At 44.8% G+C, this 22,549-nt stretch overlaps 1 protein-coding gene across 3 annotated transcripts in view; it reads right to left on the reverse strand.

Annotated features, from left to right (window-relative positions):
* The window catches only part of MYO1B (myosin IB), a 211,803-nt gene that overhangs the window by 92,106 nt on the left and 97,148 nt on the right, over positions 1-22,549 (reverse strand). For all 3 annotated transcript variants that reach the window (XM_054970608.1, XM_054970607.1, XM_054970606.1), the window contains exons 5-7: positions 20,777-20,881; positions 13,781-13,827; positions 7,185-7,248 (exon numbers count right to left, since the gene is read on the reverse strand). In XM_054970608.1, the coding sequence (XP_054826583.1) occupies positions 7,185-7,248; positions 13,781-13,827; positions 20,777-20,881 (216 nt within the window). The remainder of the gene's footprint in view (positions 1-7,184; positions 7,249-13,780; positions 13,828-20,776; positions 20,882-22,549) is intronic.

The raw sequence follows: 22,549 nt of genomic DNA on the forward strand, positions 1-22,549 counted from the left end.
TCCACCACGCCCTGTGGGTGGATTCTCCTTATATCCTTTCCGCTAGTCCCAGCTCCAGCTGCCAGCCACGCCCTCGCCTGCACTCTAGCCACAGCCTTCAATGTCTCAGGCAGCTACACCTGGGTTTTCTCTGCTGGCTGCCTTGATCAGCCACAGCTGTGCTTTCCTGGCTGGCTGCCAAGCTTTCCCTGCTGAGTGCCACAGGTCGCCACATCTGGGATGGCTTTGCTCCCAGCTTTTCCTGGTCCTGGCTAATCCCCTCTAGCTTGCCTGGAGGCTGGGGCGTGGTCCTGAGCTGTCTTTGCTGCTGCTTTTCCTCCCCTGTCGGTAAGGTTGCTGGCTGGCTTGCTGGCTGACTGTTCTTGCTTTCTGAGCCTTCTCCCTTGGGAATGTTCCCTCCCTGGTGGTCCTCACTCTCCTGGCCTGACCCTTGGGCCTTCCCTCAGAGGGTGGGGCTAGCTGACTTCCACCTGACCCGCCTGACCCTCTGGGGCTTGGGTGCTGCTCTATCCTCCTGAGGCTAGGGCGTCTCTCTCCTTCTGTTGTCGGCCTGGTCTGGTCCTGCGTGTCTATTGGTGTGTCTGGGTAGCAGTCCCCCAGCTGCCTCCCATCCCCTTCTTCTGGTAAGTTCAGGGGCTGGGCCCCAGACTCCAGACAATACATACACACATCATAAAGAAATTTCTTCAGCAGAGATCACCAACCAAATAATATGAAACCAGTTTTCTTCATCTAGTACTCTGTTATAGTCTTTCACATTTACTTAATAAAGCAGTCAGCCTCAAGGGGCATAATGGAAGTGAATATTTTGGTTACTGGATACTCTTGGTCTATTACAAGAGAAGAAAAACTCAAGTTGCTGGGCTAGGCAAATAACCATAACAACGTGGAGGGCTTGTTTGTTTATTTCTTTGTGTTACTGTAGAAGATACAGATTTAGTACTTAATTACAGCATTACACTGTCATTTGGGTTGCAAATAGACCCTTATTGATTAAAACCTGCTTTTTTCAAGGGCTGTTACTGCACATAGTTCCACAGTTATTTTCTAGCCTATCATTATGGCAACTGAAACGTAAGGTACATTTCTGGAATCCTGCTGAGAGGAGAAAGACAATGAGCTAATCATTTGGAAGGGTAAAACATAACTTTGCAAAACTCCCCTGACATCTGGTAAGATGAAGCCATCAAAAGACGTAGGGGCCTAAAGAATTTTTAATCACAAAAACGATCTGTAATGATAGAAGTCTGAGTTTTAAACACCTAAAAAAAATGGGTTTTTTTTCCAAAAAGGGTATGTAATTGTGAATACTCAACATACCAAATTGGATGGCTACTGGGTAAAGACACGGTGGTACAGGCTGAAGGCCTGGCTGCTCATTGATGCAATATGAAGTTCTCTTCAATAGAGCCAGACTCCATGGGACTCCACTGGAGTGCCAAACACTGTATTCTCTACTCTGACTGGCAGTAGCTCTCGGGGGGGTCACAGGCATAGAAAGATCTTTCCCAATCCGTCTAACTTGAGATGCCAGGGATCAAAATGTGGGGTCTTCTGGATATGAAGGATGCGCTTTACTACTAAGCTACTCCCCATCACACGACAACAACAACAATGAAAAATTACAAACTCACAGTCGTTAACAACTGATCTAACAGCCAGTAATGTTATCTGCACATGAAGGAAATCAATCTAGAAAGGCCCCAGGCTCTGAAACTGACAGCCAGTTTGGCATAGCAGTTAAGAGTGCAGGACTCTAATCTGTAGAACCGGGTTCAATTCCGCAGTCCGCCACTTGAATCCAGCTGGGTGACCTTGGGTCAGTCACAGCTGTCTCAGAGCTCTTTCAATCCCACTTACCTCACAGGGTGATTGTTGTAAGGATAATCATAACAGACTTTGTAAAGCACTCTGAGTGGACATTAAGTTGTCCTGAAGGGTAGTATATAAATCAAATGTTGTTGTTATTATTTTAACTGCAGCATCAGGATCTGAGAAAAAACTTGGTAGTTGTATAACTAAGCCAGCATCACCTACAAACCAAACATTCACTTAAGGGGAAAATACTGAACATACACAAAGCTGCCTTATACTAAACCAGACCTTTAGGTCCATCAAGATCAGTACTTTCTACTCAGAGTGGTGGCAGCTGTCCAGGGTCTCAGGCAGAGCCTTTTCTCATCACCTACAGCCTGGTCCTTTTTACTGGAGATGCAGGAGATTAATACTGGGACAGTCTGTATGCATAGCAGATGTTCTTCTACCAGGCCATAGCTCCTCACCAGTTGTAGTCAACTTTGACTTGAGCACTGAAGTTTGGCTTTTACACTAGACATCTGTAGCTAACCTTTTGCTGCACAGTTAACAAAATAAAATAATTTTCATTTTCTCCATTTTCATTGTTCTCCATTAACATCATGACTAATAAGTTTCAACAGAGCTGCCAGCAATTAAAGAATCTCAAACGATAATATAATTGCAACTGAACTAACAAGAATTTCTTTAATCAAGTGACAGGCTTGGTTGAAAATCTGTACATTCAGTTTGCCCACTCTCCTCCACAACTGTTTTTCCAGGCCGAATTACAACAGGCATCTCTTCCTCTGTGTGGGGAAAAAAATGCTTCTTCTAACATGGCACCTTTCACATTTGTTTTTAATAATACTTTTTTTTTTTTAAGTCAGTCTGCTGGCACAACAGACTACATCTCCTAAAGCATCAATTTGATCAAGTAAATGTTTGCAAAACTCTGTTATTTCAAATATGTAATTATTTTTGTCTACAACGTATTAAAAAAGAAATTCTAGCTCTCTGATGTCAAATTTGATGCATTTAATGGAAACCTTTGATGACACTGACATTTTTAGACCGACAAGGTTCAATGCTAACCGTTTGCCCATAACCTAGCATGGCAGGTCAGAAAATGGCAACACTTCAACAGAATGTAGAGGGAATGAAGAATATATCTGGAATATCTATTACTGAGCAAAAATCCTAGTAATAGAAAACAGAGTTTTACTTACTTGTAACCATTGTTCATTGTGTTCTTCTGTGTAGGCACTCATTGGGACTGCACAAGCATGCTGACCAGAAAAGTTTCTATACCTTCCATGTATCTCCATTAGCGGTCCACTTCTCCCAGTCATGTCCCAGCCCATTTTCCCACCTAAACGGGCATGTGACTACCAGGGAGAAGTGACCCCCTTCCCCTCAGGTCTCCTGAGATGCTGCAATGTGTTACTGCAACCCAATAGGAAGCTCTCCCAGTCAGACTGACCAAAAATAAATAGTGGAAACCCACAGCTGGGAGTGGATACTATAACACAATTCTCAAAATTGTTTTTTATAATTAAATAAGTGCAAAGTGCTACGTGTTAAGTACATATAAATACAGTATAAATACATTTACAGTAAATATCTAAAAGACATACAAACTATCCACCATCCAATAAACACAGTATTACGGCCAACTACGTCCACAGAATGTAATATGAAACTAATATCCAACAGAGAAGTTGCAGTTCATTCTTTCTCTCTTTTCTCTTTCTCCTTTTTTCTTTTTTACTTTTTGCTGCAGATGGAACCAGAATCACAGGAAACCAGTTCCACAAAAGAAAACATAATTAATAGGGATATATGTAAGATTGACGACCATCCAGGACACTTACCTGTAGAAGTTTCTGTTCCCTTTGGGATCCATTTTTGCTCTTGCACCTAGAGAGAAAGAATCAACTGCAACCTCTCTGTTGGATGTTAGCTTCATATTACAATCTATGGGCTTAGTTGGCCGTAATATTGTATTTATTGGATGGTGGATATTTTGTATTTCCTTTAGATATTTATTGTAAATGTATTTATACTGTATTTATATGTACTTAGCACGTAGCACTTTGCACTTATTTAATTATAAAAAACAATTTTGAGGATTGTGTTATAGTATCTACTCCCAGCTGTGGGCAATCTGTTACTGGGCTTCGCTAGAGAGTTCACAGCAAGGCAGGAGGGAGGGGACGTGTGCCTGCACAGAAGAACTCAATGAACAATGGTTACAGGTAGTGACAACCATGTTTTCATCTTTGTTCTTCTATGCAGTCCCACATTGGGAGATTACCAAGCTACACACACAAGGAGGAGGCAGAGTAAATCTCTCGAAGGCATATTTTATTAACATTAATCAACATGTAATAATAACAACAACAACATTTGATTTATATATCGCCCTTCAGGACAGCTTAACATCACAGAGTGTGTTATTATTATCCTCACAACAATCACCCTGTGAGGTGGGTGGGACTGAGAGAGCTCTGAGAGAGCAGTGACTGACCAAGGTCACTCAGCTGGCTTCAAGCAGAGGAGTGAGGAATCAAACCTGGCTCTCCAGATTAGAGTCCTGCCGCTCTCTCTCTAGTGGGCAGGCACTAGAAAGCTGGGTCAACATAGTTTCCAGCAAATGATGCTCTAAGTGCATAGTTTGTTTGTTTTTTAAAACACTTTTTTAAAATCAAACAGAGATTGTCACACTGCTCTGGTTACTGCTACATCCCGTGTGGAATTAATATCTACAACACAGTGCCTAACAAAGGTGTCCGATGACGACCAGGTAGCTGCCTTACAAATGTCAGACGGCAGTACACTTCGCAAAAAAAGCCGACGAGGATACCTGAGATCTGGTAGAGTGAGCCTTCAAAGGAAGAGGACTATGGACAGCAGCATGTTGGTATGCTAACTGGATGGCGGACACAATCCATCTAGAAATGGTCTGGGATGAACAACGCTTGCCCTTTGGTGTGGATCTGTACGAAACTCTTTTGTTCTATACAAATAAAAAGGCAATGCTCTTTTGACATCTAATGAGTGTAGTGCTTTCTCTGCCCTGGACTGTGGGTTTGGGAAAAATACGGACAGGGTGATATCCTCAGACAGATGAAAAGAAGACAGGACCTTGGATGGAGGACCACCCATGTTTTCATGAAACTTGAGAAATGGTGGGTCAGCCCTCAGCACTGACAGTTCCTTTACTCTCCTAGCCGAAGTGATAGCTACTAAGAAACTCACTTTCAGTGATAGTAGCTCCAAAGTGCAAGTGGTTAGGGGTTCAAAGGGTGACAGTGTAAGATGCGAGAGCCCCAAGGACAGGGACCACTGTGGGGCCAGTGGTGACTTTGGGGGATAAAGACTGAGCATTCCTTTGAGGAACTGGCAGGGGGGTTGATGGGAGAACACATCCGCGAGTGGCTTCAGGTTCCCATTATCTCCATACCCCTCAATGAGTGAGAAAACTGAGCACCAGCATGATGTTATGAGTGTCAGAGCAGGAACAGGGAAACCTGGTTCAGAATACGTGTTTGACGTCTGAAGCTCATCAGGTGTGTTGGGCCACTCTCTCTCAAGTCTTGCCTATCTCGGAGTTGTTGCAAGGATTCAGTGGGGAAGGGAAACAATTATTCTGCCCTGAACTCCCAGAGGAAGGGCCTAACAGCACAGTTTTCAACAGATCCCAGAAGCCAGGTCGCCATGGTGTACAGAAATTTCATTGTGGGGCCTAATATTTGCAGCACTGCTTTTATTACGAGATTTTTAATACGACAACAGCGAGGGTTGCAACCTATATTTATTTATATACTACAACACTTTTGTCACATCATAGTTTCTAAAATTACAAAAATCTATGAAGAGATTTTTATGGCAGCAATACTTAGAAAATATGGTTATTAAAATACAAAACACTGAAGGCTTAAAAATGAGCCTGACGCTTAAATTTTTTGGGTTGCCAAAGAGCCAAAGAAAATTTGTTAAGGCATAAATAAATAAAAGCAGCAGCCCAAGTGGGAAGATTTTGAGCTGACAAATGATTTGCATGAAAGCACTCATCTTTCACCTATCCATCCATTTTTTAAAAAAATCCCAGATTTTTAAAAGCTTAGAATCAAAGAGTTGGAAGGGACCTTACAGACCATCTAGTCCAACCCCCTGCCCAGTGCAGGATCAACCTAAAGCATCCCCTACATCATTCGTCCGGCCACACCCTGAAGACTCCCCATGAGGGGGAACCCGCCATACCCCCAGGCAGCCAATTCCACTGCTGGATCAATGTGAAGAAGTTTTTTCTAACATCCAGCCAAACCCAATGTTTTGAGTCCTATCCTCTGTTGCCAAAAGAGTAACGGCCTTTTCGATACTTAAAGAGAGCAATCATGTCTCCCCTCAAAACCTCGTCTTCTCCAAACTGAACATTCCTATACCCCTCAATCTTTCCTCCTAGGGCTTGGTCTCCAGGCCCCTGATCATGCAGGTTGCTCTCCTATGCACATCCTTTTTGAAGCGAGGCCTCCGGAACTGCCCACAATACTCCAGGTGGGGCCTGACCAATCAGTATACAGTGGGACAATGACACCCTGTGATCTGAATGTTGAGCCTTTGTTGATACACTCCAAGATTGTGTCCACCTTTTTTGCTGCTGCATCACAGTGACTGTTCTTAATTAGCTTCCCATCCACCTGTATCCCAAGTTCTTGTTCACACACAATACTACCCAGAAGTCCATCCCTCATCCAGTATGCATGCTTTGCATTTTTGTTACCTAGGTGGAGAATCCAGCACTTATCCAAGTTAAATCGCATCTTATTCAAATCTGCCCACTTTCCCAGTGTGTTCAGAACTTGCTGAATTCTATCCCTATCTTCAAGGGTGTTTGCTACTCCTCCCAGTTTGGTGTCATCTGCAAATGTAATGAGTAATCCCTTCACACCCTCATCTAGATCATTTATAAAAATACTGAAAAACACTGGGCCCAAGACCAAGCCCTGTGGCACTCCGCTGGACACCTCCCTCCAATCAGACATGATGCCATTGACAACTACTCTTTGGGTGCGGTTATCTAGCCAGTTCCATATCCATCTAACCATCCTAGAGTCCAGTCCACAGTCCCTCAGTTTACCCACCAGAACAGCTTGAAGCAACTCAACTTGTATAAGGGGAACAGAAGGCCTCATAAAAAAAATTACATGCCACCTGGCCTGGTCATTTAAACAACACATTGTCATTTAAACAACACATCATCCTGCGAATTTTCCATCCCTTCTGCGAACTACAAGTCTGAAGAAATATCAGAGCCAACCCCATTCACAGGTATACTTTAATTCATAAAATGTGTCTAGCATCCAAAAAGCTTCGGCAATACTCACAGTTGCTTATTACTCCTCCGAGAGGATCGCCTTTGAAATCAAACTCAATGTCCATATACTTTCCCTGTGAAGAGAATACATGTGAAGAACTTCAGACATGAACGGAAAAAGTAGAGCACGTATCTCAAAAGCCCTTTGATGATATATACAGGTTGAGGAACTCCATTTCCTTGATACATATAAACTAATAAGCATTTCTAAAGTGTGTGAAGGTGCACCACAGCTGCAAGCTGAAAAGGTTAATTTTTCTTTAGCTGTGCAGAGGAAAGTTCTGACAGCCTGCAAGAGCCAAGCCATTAAATTAGCATTCGCTAAGAAAGCCAATCGCCGCGATAAAGTCCAGGCAGGTAGGAGACTTTCAGCAGCAGCACTTTATGGAAATGAAGCAATTCTTGCATATTTACTGAAGGCACTCAACATGGTGCTTACTGGGAGAAATCAATTGTGCTGCAAAACAAAGCTTTCCGAGTTTTCAGAAAGCAATATTCTGCCAAACCCGGAAGGGTTATGCCACTTGGGATTAGGATTTCCAAAATCTGAAAATATTGTTCTTTCGTTATTATCCTGCCATTCCATAAAGGAACCCCAGGCTGTCTATTACACTCCCTCTCCCCCTTTTTCATTTTATCGTTAACAACCCCTCTGCGGGAGCGTTATGCTGAAAGAGGATGGGGCCAGGAACGGAAGGAAGGAGCATATAATAAAATGCCAGACCAACCTGCTGCGCTAGCCTGGTGTGGTGGTGCATGCTGAGCTGGCAAGTGGCCCAAACCTACCCAGCGAGATTCGTGGGCGTATCATGATTTGAACCCTGGATTACCCTGGTCTAAGGTCTGAAGTAAATGGGACGCCGGTGAGGCAAAGGAACTCTCCGGGGTGGCTGGGCATTCGCACAATATTCCATTGTAACTGCACTGCCTGCTACGCACACAAAGCAGCTATGGAATGTTCAATCAACAGGCCAGCACAACACCCACCTGGGCAACAGAGTACTGGGGTGCTACCTCGGCCCACACTTAGCTAGCTACTTGGAATGAGCAGCAGTACAAGTGAAAAGTGTAAGAAGTAAGTGCTTTAGCCTCATTTAGCATCATATTTAAACCAGTCTAAGCAAAACTACTGGTCCAAGATCAAAAGCCAAAACGAAATCACAATCCATAAAATAGCTTCATTGGGACATGCTACAATAGACACAAAAGTGTGTATGAGCTTTCGAGTAAACCAGAACTCTTCCACAGTTACAAACGGGGTTTTTTTTTCTGGGAAAAGAGGTGGTGGAACTCAGTGGGTTGCCAGCACAGGGGGTAACTCTTGGTGGGAGGTGGTGCCCCTGGTACCACATGTGCATGCGCAAACTGCACTCATGCTCCCAGGGCCAATTACATCACTTTGGGTCAGGTGGAACAAATGGGGAGTTTTTAAAAGTTTAAATCGGCCTTGGCGAAAATAATCACATGGCTGGTGGCCCCGCCCCCTGATCTCCAGACAGAGGGGAGTTTCGATTGCCCTCCATGCCGCTCAGTGGCGCAGAGGGCAATCTCAACTCCCCTCTGTCTGGAGATCAGGGGGCAGGGCCACCGGCCATGTGACCATTTTCAAGAGGTTCCGGAACTCCGTTCCACCGTGTTCCATCTGAAAAAAAGCCCTGGTTACAAAATAAAGAATAAATCAATGAGTTGGGCAGGGGAGAGAAACAGATATTCCAGGCCAAGATTTTAAAGGCCTTCTAGCAGCATTTCTGTGCTGAAGGTCAGGACAAGGAGATAAGCTCATTCCCCCACCCCTTAATTTCTAACATTTCTACTTATGGTAGCCCCTAGCTATTCTGCAGATGAAAAGCCTGTATTAGTTTGTAAGGTTTAGACCTGGCAAACTGAAACCTATCACATTTTCCAAACACAAGACTGGCAATTATGTTCCTAGAAGTGCTCTACTCTACAACACTCTGCACAGGAGGAAACAACACATCAACAGCGCATGATGTATATTCACATTCTCTGTCACATGTGCATTCAGCAAACCACAGAAATGACCTGGTTCTGTCCACAAGGATCAGAATGCAAGACAGGACAGAGCAACAGAACTGAGCTGTTGTGGGGGGGGTGGGGACAGCAAGGAAGGACAGGGGATGGATCAGACAGTAACACTGTGCTCAGAAATGATAAGGTTATATTCAGAGGGGCAGCCAATGCAGCAGAGTCCTGTGTCACCTTAGAGACAGTCTGAATCACAAAAGCAATGCATGTGTTAGTCTTTAATGTGCCTTTGAGCTTTTTAAAATTATTATTAAGGCTCCAGGATAAAGCTCTATAGATAGGCCAGTTCCCATAAGTTTAAAATATGTTGATGAAACAATAGCAGAGTTTGGACCATAACAGAATTCCTATTCAGATATCAAAGAAACAACCTCTGTTTTATTTCCAATTTAGACCCCCAGTTTGTGGGCAAGAACCGAACTCCAACTTGTTCAAGCAGCCGAATTCAGACGCCGCAAATGAACTGTGGTGCAATTTAAGACTTCCCAAATCCAGGAGTCTTCGATCTTTATTCCACATGTAGAATATGAACAAGGGAGCACACAGGCACCAAAACAAACCAGGGTCAAGTTCACAAACAGACCCAAGTTGGTTTGTGACATTCGTATACACCTAATGAAGCAGACCCCAGACTTCCTTAACCATACGCTACCGTGTTTGTAAGCCACCTTGTTGATTCTGCTACGGACCCAAAGTAGGGAATAACATTCCAGCGTAAATGGCCATTTACTGAATCTCACAGATTTCTAAGGGATGCCAACGTGTCTACTCATGAACAAAGCAATCAAACGCGCACTTCAACTCTGTGCCCCATCTCCCACACACCCTTTCATCAACCCACATTTTAGTGTGCTTTCAAGGTTATATGTAGTCAGAGAATGAGATATAATAAACCCTAGGTTAAAGGATTTGGGACAGAAATGGTGGCGTGGGGAGGCCAGGGAAGACATGGAGGAAGAGAGGTTGATTCTTTCATAGGTCAGCATAAGTGGTTAGATAAATGCAAACGCTTCCGGCACAAAGCGCTGCATTACTCCTGTACTGTCTTTACAGCATATCAGTCTAGATCAGTGATCTTTGGCTCTGGAGCCACCTGCGGCTCTTCTGAGCACCCTTCCCCAATACGGCACACAAACTATGTTCCAGGAAAGTGGGCAAGACCCTCGCCCAGCAGGACTTTTGGCTGGCAGCTGGTTTCCACCTTGAAACAACCACCACTACAGGTACGAGTCAGCTGTGAGCCTCCCTAAGGTGCAGGCCTCATACCGAGGATGGAAGTAGATGAGGCTCCTTGGGTTGGTAGGAACTGAGACTGCAGCTCTCTACGAGCCGCAGAGTGAGTACTGCTGGATTTAAACAGAATGATTAACACGTAAAGTGAATGTAGGCTGGATCATGAAGATCCGTGCATGAGAGCACGGGATGGATTTTATGTTCCTTTCAGCCTAGTTATTTTAGAAAGGTCGTCTGAATTCAGCAAAGAGACAACAGCAACAAGAAGCTGGAGTTGTCTGGACACTTGAGGGACAAATGACTATAAAATGGGAAGGGGGGAAGAACCATCATGTTAATCCTCAAATCAAGGCTTTAAATTGCCCCAAAACTGAACTCATCTCAAGTCACGTCTCAAGAGCCACGTATGGTCATTTCACGTGCACATGGAGAGTGGGGTCTGAGGATCTTAACCCACGTAGGTCCCAAAGTTACTCTGGAACGTGTGTGTTTGCGTGGGGGGGGGGGGGCGGGTGATTTTCCAGAACCGTTTCCAGCATGGAATATGGAATGCAGCCGGGCAAGAAAAGCGAGCAAGGCCTAGTATGCCTGCACAAAAGACTTTGCTCATGGAATAACTGGTCCCGGCCCCACGCTTCTGGAAAGGAGAACGTGGTGCTGCCGCTTGAATGGGGTGCTGATCCAAAGGACCTCCCTTCCCCCCCGTTTCATTACGAGGCCATTATAAAAGTAATCTTTACAGTTCAGCTTTGAAGAGTAGGTAGTATCAAATGAAAAAGCTGAATGACAGATGCCAGAGACAAATCCAGACAGGAAGTTGCCATCACGAAGTTACAGAAGGAGATTTACTATTTCTGCCACTCGGTTTTAGGCCGCCAGCCAAGCCAAGGATAGCATCAAAAAATCTCTATAAAATGTAATTGCAGATTTGTACAGCCAGACAGTGTCAAATTTAGCCTTTAGGACCCTATTTTAGCACCTCAGTCCAGGCCTTGCTAACAAAGAAAAATAAAACCCTAGCCTACATCATTTGATTCTTCGATTTATGTGGCAAATATCACAGTAAAACGTCTTTATTTCACCTCGTATAGCTATTTTCGGTTCAATGTAAGGACAAAGGGACCTGTAACACACTGGATTCAGGCATATTTTCTAAAAATATAAAAGTGCAAGTTTGGGAGGGGCAGGAAGAGGGGGTGGGAGCCGGGCATGGACTGCTACACAGCCCAAAAAACAGCTGTCTCTTTCCATCATCATATCATTTACTAATTAACTGGTTGTTGTCCTGGGTCCACAATGGCATCCCACTCAGGTGCCGGGTCCGACAGCAGGCTGCCTTCCCCCCAGTTCCTGGGGGAAGCACCAGCCCTGCACTTGGGAGCGGCAAGGTGCCCCCGACTTACCGGGCTGTTGCAGGGCGCAGCAGTAGAAGGCCCAACCTGTGACAAGCCTGCCCACAGGGCCTCGTACCTGTGAGGGAGCAGCAGCCGCTGCAGCACCAGCAGCAGATGCTGGTGGAGGAGGCCAAACACAGGCTGGCTCAGCCAGAGCTAGCAGATCTCGGGCAGCCACGGTGGCACAGCCAAAGAGCCGCTACGGAGGGACCAGGAGCATGCTCATGGCTCAGGCATGGCCCAACAGTGCTCCAACACTGACAGCTGCCCCTGTGGAGGTGAGGCCATGGCGGGACAAGCGTCAAGTGGCAGAAGCCACCCAGAGGGAGGGCTAAGGCCACACACAGGCTGATGATGGGCCAGGGAGAGGAGCCAGGCAGGCAGGTGAATAGCTACCTGTGGCCTGGCAAATGGGCAGTGCCCTGGGGATAGGACCCTGGGGGTGAAGGTGGTGGTGCAAGGGGAGATAAAAGAGGGGCTCGGGAGCTTGGCCAGGGAAGAGGTGCCTGTGAGAAAGAGTGGGGGGAGGCAATACTCCCTGGAAGAGGTTAAGAGGGGCCAGTGAAGTAACCAGGCCCCATCCACCTCTATTTCTGAGGCCCGGTGGTGCCCCAGGCAGGGGAGGCAGTGGCCAGTCAGGACACAGCAGGGCCGGCAGGCAGCCCCAACAGGTGAGGGGTATGATAGTTTTACTTATTTTTACACACCAGCTTCAATTTTTTACTTTCTTAAATCCCATCAGTATTCTAATAACTAGGTCATTTCTTTCTGCCTAAGGAATTACAAGTCTCAACACGTCTCAACAACCAGCTCATTTTCCTCAACACTAACACTTCACAATTGTGTGTTCCCTGAAATCTACTGAGCATTATTATGCTACCTATTAAATCCCATAGACAATACCCTGACTTTAAGAAATGGTTTATATACCTTAGCAGGCATCTTATTTGTTGTCCATGAGTTCATCTTTAACTGTTTAGCATTTAAAATTATAGGGGGGGGAGTAGATCAAACTTGCCAGCTTTCTCCTCAAATTGAGTTCTGCTTTTTCAGACTTTATGTGGTTGTCATGAAGCACAAATATAGTCCCTCAGACACAGACATTATATGAAATGAGTTGCACAAGGGACCTAGCAGAGTATTAAAATTAACATCTGGCTTATAAAGGCCCAGCCAACCAATTAAAGTTTTAAGGGACCAGAAGACCCGGGCTCAAATCCCCAGTTAGCTCATTGGGTGACCCTGGGCCAGTCACTCCCGCAGAGGACAAAATGGGGAAGGGGGAGAACCCCACATGCCAAACTGAGCCCTGGTGGAAGGGTGGGATAAAAATGTGATAGACAGCTCACTAAAACATTTCCTAGAATCCTAGCAGTACCCACAGTGGTTTTTCTGTCTGTCTTGCTTTCAGAAACAGTACAGTATAGATCAGGGGTCCCCAACCTTTTTGAGCCTGTGAGCACATTTGGAGCTCTGACACAGTGCGGTGGGCACAGCAACAAAACGGTTGCTGCAGGAGGCAGAGCCAGCCACACAATGGCTTCATCTTACCTCCAGCTACACAGTGAACATCCTTGTGCAGTGGTGGCAGCTGCTGCCGAGGCAATGTTTTTAAAAATCTCCACAGCCAATCAAACTGCCAGTGGCCAATCAGAAGCCCTGCTAGGCAAAAGCCCCGCCTGGCCACACCCACTTTCTGAAAACACCTGGCAGGCACCAGGACAGTGCCCACGGGCAACACATTGAGGACCCCTGGTATAGAATAAAGTTTTTAAACATGGCTGACCTTGCAGTGCCTATAAATGAAATAAATCACATATATGAAGCAAAAGAGGGGGGAGTGAACCTATAAAGATTAAAATACATCAATTCCACTGTATTTTCTCTTAGGGATGCTATTGTAATCTGCTCCACGTGTTATATAGATACTTACAAATCGAGAAGAGTTATCGTTCCGTACAGTTTTGGCATTTCCGAAAGCTGGAAGAAAAATAGAGGGAAAATGTACAAATATATAGATAAACTTTCAAGTCAAACAAGAACCAAAACATCCACCGCTTTGGGTTCATGCCAGCTCTATGAGCTAGTAAGGATGGATAACGATCACAACCGGAAGATAATTTTGTATGTAAAAGGAACCAAGACACAGAGGGACTTTATAAGAGCCATCATTTTGTAGATGAACCATTTTATGAAGATAAACGATCGGCAATACGTAACCGTACTGTTCATTAACGATGTGTACCAAGTTAAAGACTGTGACTTCATTTCTAAATGCGCTTACTTCGGACTAAGTCCCGCTGATCAATGAGCCTTATATGCAAATTATAATTTCCACTTGAGGCAGAAGAAAAACGCTTCTAGAAAAAACCAAGGTCAGTCACTGTCAGTGGAAATAAATATTCCTGAAGATTAAGATGGGGGGAACGAGTACTAGCTGCATTTTTTTTATATTCACGCAGCCTCTCTGAATCACTCAGGGCTCCTTACAACACACAAGAGGATTTAACATGTATTCATCTGTTTATATTTTTTTTATTTTTAAACAACGAGATGTTTAAAAAAATATACACATAAAATACAAGCAAATATATATACATATATGAATAATAAAACTACATGTTTCCCCTCTCTGCCCCATACATACTTAAGATATTTTATGTTTTATATTTTATATTCAACATTATATTCAATCTTACTACGTTTAGCATGTGAGCAGGCAACTTAGCTATTTAGCTTAGCACTTGATCCATTTTAATATTAATATTTAATTCTCCTTCGTTTACAACTACATTTTTTTTTTAAAAAAAAACCCTCTTCCATTTTTCCTGAAATTCTTGGTTTGGTCTATTATGCAGATAAGAAGTCAATTTTGCCATTGATGCATATTCATAAATTCATCCAATTTATCCATTCAATCAGCCATGGCTGGAGAAGCAGGCAGGTTCTTCCTAGACAACAGGACTTTACATACATTTACAGTGCAATCCTTTAAGCAAAGTTACTCCAGTCTAAGCCCATCGATTTCAATGGGCTCAGACTAGAGTAACACTGCTTAAGATTGCACTGTTATCCATCTGTATAAAAACACGCAGCTGCCTTAGCTCTTCCTGGACATATTTACAGCATCTTCAAATGTCAGGGATGCCTTGAGGGTTGGGAGCGTTGAGGACCAAATGCCACAATGACTCAGGTGTGGCTGCCAGCTTCCTGTTCATACAACCAGGGTTAATATTAGCTCCTCCCAATATGGTTGTAATGAAAAAAAAAAAAGGCAGGGCTTTTTTTCTGGGAAAAGAGGTGGTGGAACTCAGTGGGTTGCCCTCAGAGAAAATGGTCACATGGCTGGTGGCCCTGCCCCCTGATCTCCAGACAGAGGGGAGTTTGGATTGCCCTCCGTGCCACATGATGCGGAGGTCAATCTAAACTCCCCTCTGTCTGGAGATCAGGGGGCAGGGCCACCAGCCATGTGACCATTTTCACATTTTGCACATTTTGACCCTGTGCAAGCACCGAGTCATTACTGGCCCATGGGGGGGGGGGGACATCACATCACGACATTTTCTTGGCAGACTTTTTACGGGGTGGTTTGCCATTGCCTTCCCCAATGGTTGTAACACTCCTATACAAATACATGGAAAACCTGACAACTTGACAAATACTAGGCCATGCTTTTTTGCCTTTTAAAAAAACAGGTATTCTCCTTGTTCTCCATTCCAGGCATTCACCATTCAAGCCCCAGGATGACACCCCAAAAACTTTATTTTGGCCTGCCAAGAAGGTTCGCCATCAAAATTGTTTAATGTTTTGTTTTGAGTTCACAGCAGACACTGGGGGAATGATTCATTTCCCCATCTAAATCCTGCACTCTCCACGGAGTTATTTGCTCTGCAAGGGAAAACATACGAGTAAGAGCAAGGGGAGTTAAGCCCATGTTTCCTTATTCCTTCCCCCACATGGCTGCTTTAAACTAAAGGGAAGAAATAAGGTGACAACTTAATCATGAATCTCCTGCACCACATCAAGTTTGGCTCTTTGCTATGAGGACTTAACTCCACTCTGCCCTTCTTGACTCCTGGGACAAAACAACCACGCCTGTGGACAGGAACGGCTCACTGGTCTGCTTTGCCATATAGACACAATCAACATTCAATTTGTTGATCTTTCAGTGGGTGGGAAAATGTTGTTTCTGCTTTAACAAATTTGCATTTCAAGACTTCCCTGGATCAAAGCACTGAAGCCAAGAGGCAGAATATGTTGCTGAATAAGTTTCAGAATAAATGAAAGGATTGTTTCAAAAATCTTATACGGTGTACAGTTTGCAAGCAATAAATCATCTTCCAGTAACCAGGCCTCAGGGCTGCATATCATTAAACCCGTTGTGAAACACTGGGATCCTTTATAAACGATGCGAATCAAATACAAATGGTCCATTATAAAAGTTTTGAGACACATTCTTCAGTTTCACCATAAACTCATTGTTTCCTTATATTCCTCTGCAGTAGCTGCACCAGCTGGAATGCAGAGCTCTTACTGGAAACTTGGACAGAAAAAATTCTTTTTGAAAACTGTAATTAGGATCTGCTGTTTAAGATGCCTTATAGCTCAATAAAAAAATTAAAGGCACAGGTGAATCTCCTTGTTAATATGCGAGAAACTTGGCGGGTGCAGAGATCAGAGGGCTGAACTACGGGTGGGAAGACCACGGGTCAAATCCCTACCCGGTTCAAGGCTCACCACCTGGAGCCAACCAACCTAGTCTACTTCACAGAGTTAGTGGGAAAATAAAATAAGCAGAGAACTACCACGCATATTGCCCTAAGTTTCTTGTGGGGGGGACACAATTTTAAAAAATGAAAGCAAGATCGATATTTTACCACCCAAATCCTCCAAATCTACCAGCTAGGATCCTGGTGATTGGAAGGGGAGTCGAGGAGGTACCCAGGCCTTTTTTTCTGGGGAAAGAGGTGGTGGAACTCAAGACCGCGTCACTTTGGGTCAGCTGGAACAAGGGGGGAAGTTTTTAAAAGTTTAAATCGCCCTCGGCAAAAACAGTCACATGGCCAGTGCCGCCCCCCCCCCCCCGGAATCTCCAGACAGCGCAGAGGGCAATCTAACCTCCCCTCTGTCTGGAGATCAGGGGGCGGGACCACTGGCCATGTGACCATTTTTAAGCGGTGCCGGAACTCCGTTCCACCATGTTCCAGCTGAAAAAAAAGCCTAGAGGTACCTATCCTCTTTCTTGGAGGAAAAGGGTATAGCCGCAAGGCCTTTTTATGAAAATATCAACCAAGATATTGCCCAACAGCTTACCCCCTAGGAAAGATCATGTGGCTACATTAGCCTTAGATGTGGCATCCACTGTCCAGTTTTTTAGCCTCCTTGGTACGGCAGTAGAGGTAATTGCCTTTGAAGCAGAATTTGTAGCATCGAAGCTGTCATCAGCAATGAAGCTGCAGCTCTCTCTAGCCTGGAGAGGTAGCCAGGTAGCTTCCTTGACAACCCGGAGGTTTCCCTCAGAAGTTTGCAACGCCACATGACGGAGGCTGTAGCCATCAGCAAGGCGGCTGCCGAGGCTCTAAAAGAGTAGGACATCACTTCGAGAGCTCTGTGTAGGACCACCTCACTTTTTCTATCTGTGGAATCCTTTAAGGAGCTTCCCCTCTTTTAGGAAAGACCATGCCTGAGGCCAGACTGGCCACTAGAGCACCAACACCAGGAATTTTGAGGAGACAAGAGACCTTGGGAGGTTCCAGTGTGGAACTGCGGGCCAGAAGGTTCAGCCCCTTCCTCCTTGGCCCCTTTGGTGAGGAGGCAAGGGGAGGGAAGGTAGAGTCCAAGGTCTGGGACGAACCAAACACCTCCATGGCCTCATCTCCATCATCCTCATCCACATCTGGCTCTGGATCCCCTTTTGGGTTGGAGAGTTGCAGAATTTTTAGACCCCTGTAGAATAAGGGTTGCAACTCGTCATGAGGAAACAGCCGAGGAGACTAAAGGGACTGCTGAGGAGGGTCTTCCCCCCAAATTCCCCCTTTCTCTCTCTCTGAGATGGATTCAGAGGGCTCAGGATCAGGGGGGCAGTCGCCCTCCCTCAACTGGGAAGATCTTGGAGAGGAATCCCAGAGATAGGCGTTATTACTAGAAAAACAAGTTAACGCAGTGGCAAATAATGCTTTCTACAACCTCACTCTAGCCTGGAAGATGGCCTCTTATCTTGACACGGCTGACCTGGCCACTTGGATTCATGCTATGGTAACATCAAGGCTTGACTATTGTAATGCTCTATACGTTGGCCTCCCATCTAAGTTAACAAGGAGGCTCCAATTAGTGCCAAATGCTGCAGCTCGATGGTTATCAGGAGCAAGCAGGAGAATGAACATCACTCCCATTCTACAGTCACTCCATTGGCTACCCATCAGTTACCATGTTCAGTTCAAGGTATTAGTTATTACATACAAAGTTCTTCATGGCTTTAGTCCAGCATACCTATGGGACCGCCTCCCTCCCTATGTTCCTCCACGGCAGCTTCGTTCATCTGAACAGGGTCTCCTGCAGGTGCCAAGCTGCTCACAGGTGAAGTCAGCAGCAGCCCGTACATGGGCTTTCTCTGTGGTGGCCCCTATCCTGTGGAATGACCTGCCTGAGGAAGTCAGAAGAACCCCGCTCTCCTGGCTTTCCGTAAACAATACAAAACCGAACTATTCAAAAAGGCTTTTTACTCAAATGGGAGGGCTGCATTGTAGGGATGGGGTCTCAGGTGCTTCACTAACAAGTTGGGGATCATAGACTTCATGATGTCTAATGTCCTAGAATTGATTGTGTTTTGCTTCAGTATTTTTTCTACTCTGTACTGGATTCTTGCTAATAGTATGTCTTTTAACCCTGTATCTATTTACCCTATGGCATTGTTTATGGAAATGTCCTTGATACTGTATTGAAATGTACTTAATACTGATAGTACTAATCTCTCATACTGTGTAATCTGCCTTGAGTACCAGTGAGAAAGGTGGACTATAAATGACATAAATAAAATAAATATGGGGTGAGTAGGCCTTTTGCTCTGCTTTAGCAAGCCAAGGAGCTTTTCCTGGTAACTTGAAACATAGAATCATAGGGTTGGAAGGGACCTTCAGGGTCATCTAGTCCAATCCCCCTGCACAATGCAGAAAATTCACAACTATCTCCTGCTCCATGCCCAGAAGATGGCAAAACACTTTCAGGATCCCTAGCTGAACTGGCCTGGGGAAAATCGCTACCTGACCCCAAGATGGCAATTGGCCTTACCCTGGGCAATTAAGAAGAAGAACTGAGCACTGAGCACTGAACAGAAGAACTGAGCACTGAGTACTGATGTAACCCTTCCTGCCCTCCCTCTCATGATCTGCCATCTAGCCTCTGCTTAAAAACCTCCAAAGAAGGAGAGCCCACCACCTCCCAAGGAAGCCTGTTCCACTGAGGGACCGCTCTCACTGAAGCTGGCCTCCAAGAGAGCACTGGGGTCCCTGGGTAGCCCATCTCTTAGGAGGAATCCAGAGGGAGGAGGGGGCATCGGAAGAACTGTGCCTCTCGATGCCCCGAGATTGCTCTCTTCTGATCATCTCGTCATGCAAGAAGTTGGTCAGCCACTCCTGAAAACCTGGTGGGGCAGCAAATACACCACCAACCCCATCTCAAGACGCCTAGGGAAACAGGATGAACCTGTTTATTTGCCACCTCCTGATCAGTCTGCACGAGAGCTGCAGGTGCAGTGGCAGCTGACGCAGACTGCTTGCAATGGCTGCAGCAGAGAGTTACAGTTTTCCTGCCAAAAATGCAACCAGCCTGAGCACTTTTGGAAAGGAAAATACACACATTGAAGGAACACTAGGAAAGAAAAAACTCTGAAGAGGGAAAAAAGGTCAACAGGCAGTCAGAGCTCCAGTGGAGTCCTGCGCTCACAAGGAAGCAGGAAAAGAACTGGAGAGAAGAGAGTTTCTCCCTCTCCTCAGAGGCAGGAAAGAAATTACCTCCTATCCTGCCAAGCATCAGGTGGCCCTCCTCCCCGCAAATGAGAAGAGCAGTGGTCCAGTAGCACCTTAAGGGCCAACTAGATTTCCAGGGAATGAGCTTTAAAGAGTCAAATCTCCCTTCATCAGCCACCTTGGTGGCCCTTATGAGGACATAAAAGCGGGATATAAATTTTGTTAAATAAATAAAAATTAGGGTATCGACCATTATGAGCTACGGCTTTCTTTGTACTCTTCTTTATAATAACAACACCGTTCTGTGTGATCATAATCAGACCCACAATGGTCTTGCCTCCAAGTAATAAACTCCTCATTGTGCCATGCTGAAGTTATTATCCGTGAACATGCAGATAACATCAGTCTTTGGTCATACATTCTACTAGTGGCATGTGGCATGTGACTTCAAAACAGAACCACTGACCTGCATTGCTTTTAATTATGCTGGCACACACATACACCTACCCAACCAAAACAAGGACTTTAGTGACTGAAGTGCCCGATCTCATCATATCTCAGAAGCTAAGCAGGGTCGGCCTTGGTTAGTAATTGGACGCGAGACCTCCAACAAAAACCAGGGGTGCAGAGACAGGCAATGGTAAATCACTTCTCTTGGTCTCTTGCCATGAAAACCCCTCCGGGGGTCGCTATAAGTCAGCTATGACTTGAGGGCACTCTCTGCCACCACCACCCCTCAAAACTAAGGGTAGGCTTCAACAGTCAGATGCTACACAGTCTGCAGGTTTTTCAAGCATTCAGCATTCATGTGCAAGAGCTGGAAAAGATTAAATAAATATTTCACCAGCTGAATTATTTTTTTCCCATTATCACAGTGTAAACATTTCCCCTGTGCATTCAGCAAACTTAAAATAGTCTGTGACAGAAACTTACCCATCAATATATATTTGTTACTAGATTCTTACCTTCAAGCACGGGATTAGATTGCAGAAGTTGTTCTTTCACTTGATTCACTTCTGCTCCCTTGCCACAAACGGCAGCTACATAAGACATGACAAGTTTGCTGGCTTCTACAGATTAGAGAGAGAGAATTAAAATTAGAGATTTTCCAGAAAAGTTTTCAGGTTTAAGATATTCCAGAACTCAGAAAAATTTTCAGGTTCAAGGTTGCTGGTCTGGATTTAAAGCAAACTTTTTTTCTTTGGGCAGCATGGCAACAAGAAGTCAAGAAAAGAACTGATGACCTGCGACAAAGATCACTTAAGAAGTCTTTTGTTTTCACCATCACAGTATATATATTTTTTTTTCCTATCCAAATTCCTGGCTCACTGACACTCACAGCTAAGACTTATTGATTCCATCAAAAAACATATATATTCACAACTGTTCTACTAATGACTTTATGGAGTTACTTGCTGTATCTGGAAAAAGCATTTCCAAGGAAAGAGTGAATTTGCATTTAAAGAATTCCCCTCCATTGTGCCATCCCAGTCAACATTTGATAGCGGAAGAAGCAGCAATATGCCAGCTCTGACAATCTATTCTGTAAACGGAATTGCCTCCTAGCTGCGGAAAGCCTGGCCATATCTAAACTATCTGACCAGACAGATCTCCATGAGCAAGGCACGCCGTTTCCTTACCGTTGGACAGGAGTTATTGTAGACCTGTGTTGAGGAAGCACAGAAGCAGCAAAACAAGGTGAACTCAAATTAGGGTGCTGTGTCAATGCAATGAAGCTGCTTTATACTGAATCAGACTGTCGATCCATCAAGGTCAGGATTGTCTACTTAGACTGACGCCAGCAGGATCTTTCATACCACTTTAGCACCTGTTCCTTTTTTAAACTGGAGTTGCCAGCTATTGAACCTGGTACCTTCTGCGTGCAAAACAGAGGTTCTATCACTGAGCCACAGCACCTCCCCTTAACGATCTAAGAAGTAACCAGACATGAAGAGGCCCACTGTTCAAGAATAATCCCAACTAGAGATGGGCACAAACCGCAAGACGAATGGAAGTTTGTCACAAACTGGGCCGGTTTGTGCTTCACAAACCAGCGGTTCGTGGAAGCCCATTTTCCGTGAACTTCCATGAACTGGTATGCCAGTTCGTTTGGTTCGTGTTAAACCCCACCAATACCCATTTCTGTGCCACTGTGAGAAGGCAGGGAAAGGGGCATTTAACCCCCTCGATCAGCTGCTTGTTGGGGATCTCCCCAACAAGCAGCTGATTCAAGCCTGCAGGGGTGAAATGCCCTTTTCCCTGCTGCTTTGCAGCAGCACAGAAAGGGGTATTTAAACCCCATGAACCATGAATCGGTTCACAAACTGGGGAAAGTTCGTGAAAGTTCGTGGTTTGTGAAATGGGACGAACCATGAATCACATGGTTCGTTTTTTCACCAGTTTGTGCCCACCTCTAATCCTAACTCTTTGATCCAAGTGGAGTTTTGATAAAATTTACAGGGGATTCTTTTAAAGGAAAGGCAATTCTGCTTTAAAATACACAAGTAATTCAGAATCCTCAGTAGGCTCTTTAAGGCCTGGCATGAAAATTCAGGAAAATTTTCTGGTAGAGTCGTTTCTAGACTGTCACATTTTTTAATTGTCTTAGGTAGTTAGCTGTTTCGGTCTGTAGTAAAACAGCAGGATTTGAGTCCAGCGGCACCTTAAGTGACCAACAAGTTTTTCAGAGTATAAGCATTTGAGTCAAAGCTCCTTTCTTCAGATATTCTTCCGGTATC

The sequence above is a fragment of the Eublepharis macularius genome, chromosome 2, assembly GCF_028583425.1.
Source record: "Eublepharis macularius isolate TG4126 chromosome 2, MPM_Emac_v1.0, whole genome shotgun sequence".
Classification (NCBI taxonomy): Eukaryota; Metazoa; Chordata; class Lepidosauria; order Squamata; family Eublepharidae; genus Eublepharis; species Eublepharis macularius.